General features: G+C 56.8%; 1 protein-coding gene across 2 annotated transcripts in view; it reads right to left on the bottom strand.

Moving 5' to 3' along the window:
* Window positions 1-3,995, bottom strand: part of NKRF (NFKB repressing factor) — a 20,277-nt gene extending 16,282 nt beyond the window's left edge. The window contains exon 1 of one of the 2 annotated variants that reach the window (XM_019521614.1): window positions 3,833-3,995. Coding sequence is in view for 1 of the 2 variants with exons in the window: in XM_019521613.1 (XP_019377158.1) it covers window positions 3,120-3,205 (86 nt within the window). In the remaining variant the exon portion in view is untranslated. Of the gene's footprint in view, window positions 1-3,119; window positions 3,226-3,832 lie in introns of those variants that run through there. The other variant, XM_019521613.1, reaches the window with a different exon arrangement.
* Window positions 3,996-4,022: the final 27 nt, after the last annotated feature.

The raw sequence follows: 4,022 nt of genomic DNA, 5'->3' as shown, positions 1-4,022 counted from the left end.
ACCAATGCCTCAATCACTGTAATAAAATAAATTCTAAATCCCTATACATTTTGGCATTTGTTTTGGGGTTTTTAATCATGGAAAAATCAGAGCTCTCTCTGCCCCCTTTGCTCACCAGGACGCAGGTCCAGGCCCCTCACTCCCAAGCCACAACCCACAGGCCTGCTAGTGACTCCCACAGCACCCCCTGCCCTGCTGGTGCCCCTCACTCCCTACCCACAGCCCCCTCACCCCCCAAGCTCTGCTGGAGGAGACCCCCTGCTGCCAAAGCTACAGGCCCTGCAGCTCCCAGCACTCTGCAGCAGTGCCTGAGCCTGGCCCACCCTCCATGGACAGGACACCTGAAGTGGAGCCCATGGTGGGGGGGAGGAGGGACTGCTCATTGCAGGCTTGGGCTCCCCACCCTGCTGCCCTCCCCCTGGGGCCTCTGCAGCCCAACAGGTGGGACATGGCGCAGCAGGGCAGGGAAACTCCTTCCACTGCAAGCCCTGCACTGCCCTGGCGAAGCACTCCTTACCCGCCCAGCAGCAGTGGGGGTGGTAGTGCAGGGCTGTGCCCCTTGCTGCTGCCAGGTGGGTAGAGGGCACTTTGCCATGGCGGTGCAGAGCTCCTAGCAGCAGCAAGGAGCTTCCTCACTTGGCCCCACTTTGGTTTGCCACACCAGGTCCCACCTGTTGGGCTGTAAAGGCCCTGGGGGAAGGCAGCAGGGTGGGGAGCCCAAACCCACAGCCCACCCCACACACAAATCTGGGGGGGGATGTGCCCCCCTCCAGCTCCCCCTGAACTCTGCCAGCCTGCAGACAGCTCTCTGCAAAAGTGGAAAATTGGTGTGTTTCTCCAAAAACCTGTTTTCCTCAGTCAAAAGGGAAAAATCTGCATTTTTATCCATTTTCCCATGAGAAGCGGAAAAGCCAGATCATTTCACAGCAACAAAAGTGACATGACAATGACACCCTGCTGGTAACCCCCAGCTCTGTACCCTCCCTGAAAAATCATCATGATCACAGATGGTTCCTGACAATGTAGATACATACAACCTTAACACAGAGGGTTTCCAGGTATCCCACAACTGTCAAGACTTCCCATAGCTTCTGGGATCTATAATCATTTCACTTAGATGGCAAAAGTTAAACAGTCCATCCTTCCCCTCCAACCCCAAAGGGAGCCTCTAAACATTGAATGGGACCAGGAGCTGTAGGTTTCCTATTAAAGTACAGAAAGAAAAGACTGTTCCACCATGCAGCTGGAATTTCAATGAAGAGGAGGATCTGCCAGTTGCAAAGCAAAGACTAAAATCACTATTGGGTTCCAACCACCAACGCTACTGCAAATGAATGGCTTTGAACTGCCTTTTCATTACTGTGGCTATTCTTCTCATGTCCTGTCTGAGATTGCTGATGACAGGTATTTGGGAGAATACCCTACTGTGGCTATGAGGTCTGGTAGCACCGGAAGGTGCAGACAGACCTAACACTTGAACCACTTTAAGAACGTCACTGATTGGGAACCGATTCACAAGTGTTCACATATACAGAGCTACGGGTTCTCGGTAGACTCTTCACCTTTTAGGCACTGCACGGCTGCTGACACGCCAGCGGGGATGGTGGAGTACCCAGACTACCATGCCTCCCAGGGGTTAGCACCTGGAGTTTCCCAAGTTCCCCTAGAGGAGGAGAAGACCCAGCCTGGGGCAGGAGGTTGGAGTGGAGGGGTTGCCAGGTGCTGAGAGGGGCCACGTGGCTCCTTGGTCATAATTCCCAGGGGGCTGGGTGCTCTGGGGCCCCCTCCCCTCCAAGAACTCCCCAGCTTTTCCAATGACCGAAGTACCTTGCATTACCAGCAACTGCACAGAGATGTGTGCGGGGTGGAACCTGCAAGGCGGGGATGGCTGCAGGAGCGCAGCGCAGAAGGGAAAGGCACAATTAACAGTTAATGAGCTAATTCACTTCCCATGGAGTAGGGAACTGACAGGCATTGCACAACAGGAAAGGTTTTCTTCAGGTGATCTATTTTATTCCAGCTGTACAGTTGGCCCAGTAGAGTTAGACAAGCTTTTGAATGAAAGACATTCTTCTTCAGGCCTGATCAGAACCAGCCACTTGTTCTGGTCAGACCTGAAAAATGTCTTGCATTCAAAAGCTTGTCTAATTATCCCAACTAGACAGTAGGTCCAATAAAAGATACTACCCTAAGAAATCCTTGCTTCTCAATTTCTGGACCACCACAGCTACAACATCACTTCCATTACCACTGTGCAACAACTGTTTCATGCCCCCCACCCAATCCCCCCATCCAGCAATTGACAGACATTTACTGTTACAGGAACAACCACTCATCACCCCAAGTAAACCTAGGCTGCCTGCCCAGCGTCCCTAGTACAGAAGTGAAACTGCTACAGGGGCTTTCTGCTTCCCCACCCTTTCAGACAAGACATTTTGGGCACAAGGCTCATGGTTGCATCCCAGAGGACCCCCCACTGCCCTTCATGGGTTTTGGGGGCTGAGAAACAGTGCGCTCCAGGATGCTTGGAGGACTGACCAGTCACTAGGTCCTAAATGCTTGGTGCCCTCACATAACATTGAACCAGTTCAAGGAGGACCGGTCTAAAGCAGCCTGCACATCTACACTCTTGGGGTTTAGAGTACATTTACAATGCTCCAAGTCAGGAGTGTCAAAAATACGGCTCATGGGCTGGGTCTGGCCCATGGGCCAGTGGACTGGGTCCAACCCTGTGCACACTGCAGGCAGCACAGGGCACTGGACCACCCACGTGTGCTGTATGAAGCACAAGGGGCTGGCCTGGGCGTGCATGCTGCCCACGGTGCCCAGGCTGCACATGGCCCACGGGATCTGGGACATGGGCTGCCTGCAGCACCGGGGGCAGCTCACGTGCCATGAGCAGTGTATGTCCCATACCAGCCCCAGGGACTGGCACATGTAGCGTGCAGCTAGGACCTGGCACTGTGAGTGCTCCAGAGGGAGTCGGTCTAGTCCAGCCCGGAAGCTGGCTTAGAGACACCCCTGTTTGTCTGTCCAGAGACTTCCCCAGCCAGGTATGGAGGCCTGAGCAGATCCCATCTTCCATTTACATATGAAGAGAGAGCGCTGAATAGCCTGACCTGCAAAGACACTCCTGCACCACCAGGCTGATCAGCCTCTTCTCTGGCATCAGGTGCTCACACCCTGGTGACCAGCAGCGAAGCATTGTGCTGCTGCTTGGGGGAACAAGAAACAGCAGCTTCAGTAAGGAAGGGGACAGGACACTGCAAACAGAGCCAAGCAAGGGGAAGGGGCAGGGGAGTGGATGGCAATCCCCACCCCCTCCGGCCCGGAGCAAGGGAGAGGAGGAGGGAGGGGAGTTTCACCATTTAACTCCAAAGAGGGGGAGGCTACGAAGGGGACTCCAGCACCAGCACCCCCCCCTCCTTGCACCCGGGCATCGATAGAGCCGAACAAACTGCAGAAAACAGCAAAGCCCCCTGCGATCGGCCTGGATACCGATCACTTGTTTGAGCGGAGGCCAAACCCCTTCCATCCTTGGCAGCGAGCGCCGGCTGGAGATGCTGGCTCTCCTCCCGACCCCTTACAAATACAGCAAGTCCCCGGGACTTTCCACCGAGCCTCCTGCCCCGGGGGTCTGACCGCCACCCTCAGCCCAACGCCCTCCTGGCAGCGCCTCAGAGACCCCCGGCGAGGCAGACGCCGCTGCGCTTCGCGAGACGGCGGCCCCCAAAGTTCACCCCTCGGCCCACGAGAGCGCCCCGCGCCCCTCCCGTCCCCGCCTCTTTCGCGGGGAAGCCTGTAGGCCCGAAGGGCCCGGGCGGGCGCGGACCTGCAGCCCAGGAAGACGTGGTTGGCCCACAGCACGGACAGCGCCAGCAGCTGGTCGATGGCGGCGCCCGGGTAGCTCCGCAGGTGGCGCAGGATGAAGCGGCGCCGCAGCGCCCAGTGCCGCTCGGTCTCGTGGTACTGCCGCCACTGCGCCAGCGCCGCCTCGCCCACCGCCGACCCGGCCCCAGCCC

This window comes from Gavialis gangeticus, unplaced genomic scaffold, assembly GCF_001723915.1.
Source record: "Gavialis gangeticus isolate Ggan-Ray unplaced genomic scaffold, GavGan_comp1, whole genome shotgun sequence".
Taxonomy (NCBI): Eukaryota; Metazoa; Chordata; order Crocodylia; family Gavialidae; genus Gavialis; species Gavialis gangeticus.
This window is presented reverse-complemented; position numbering and strand designations above follow the sequence as displayed.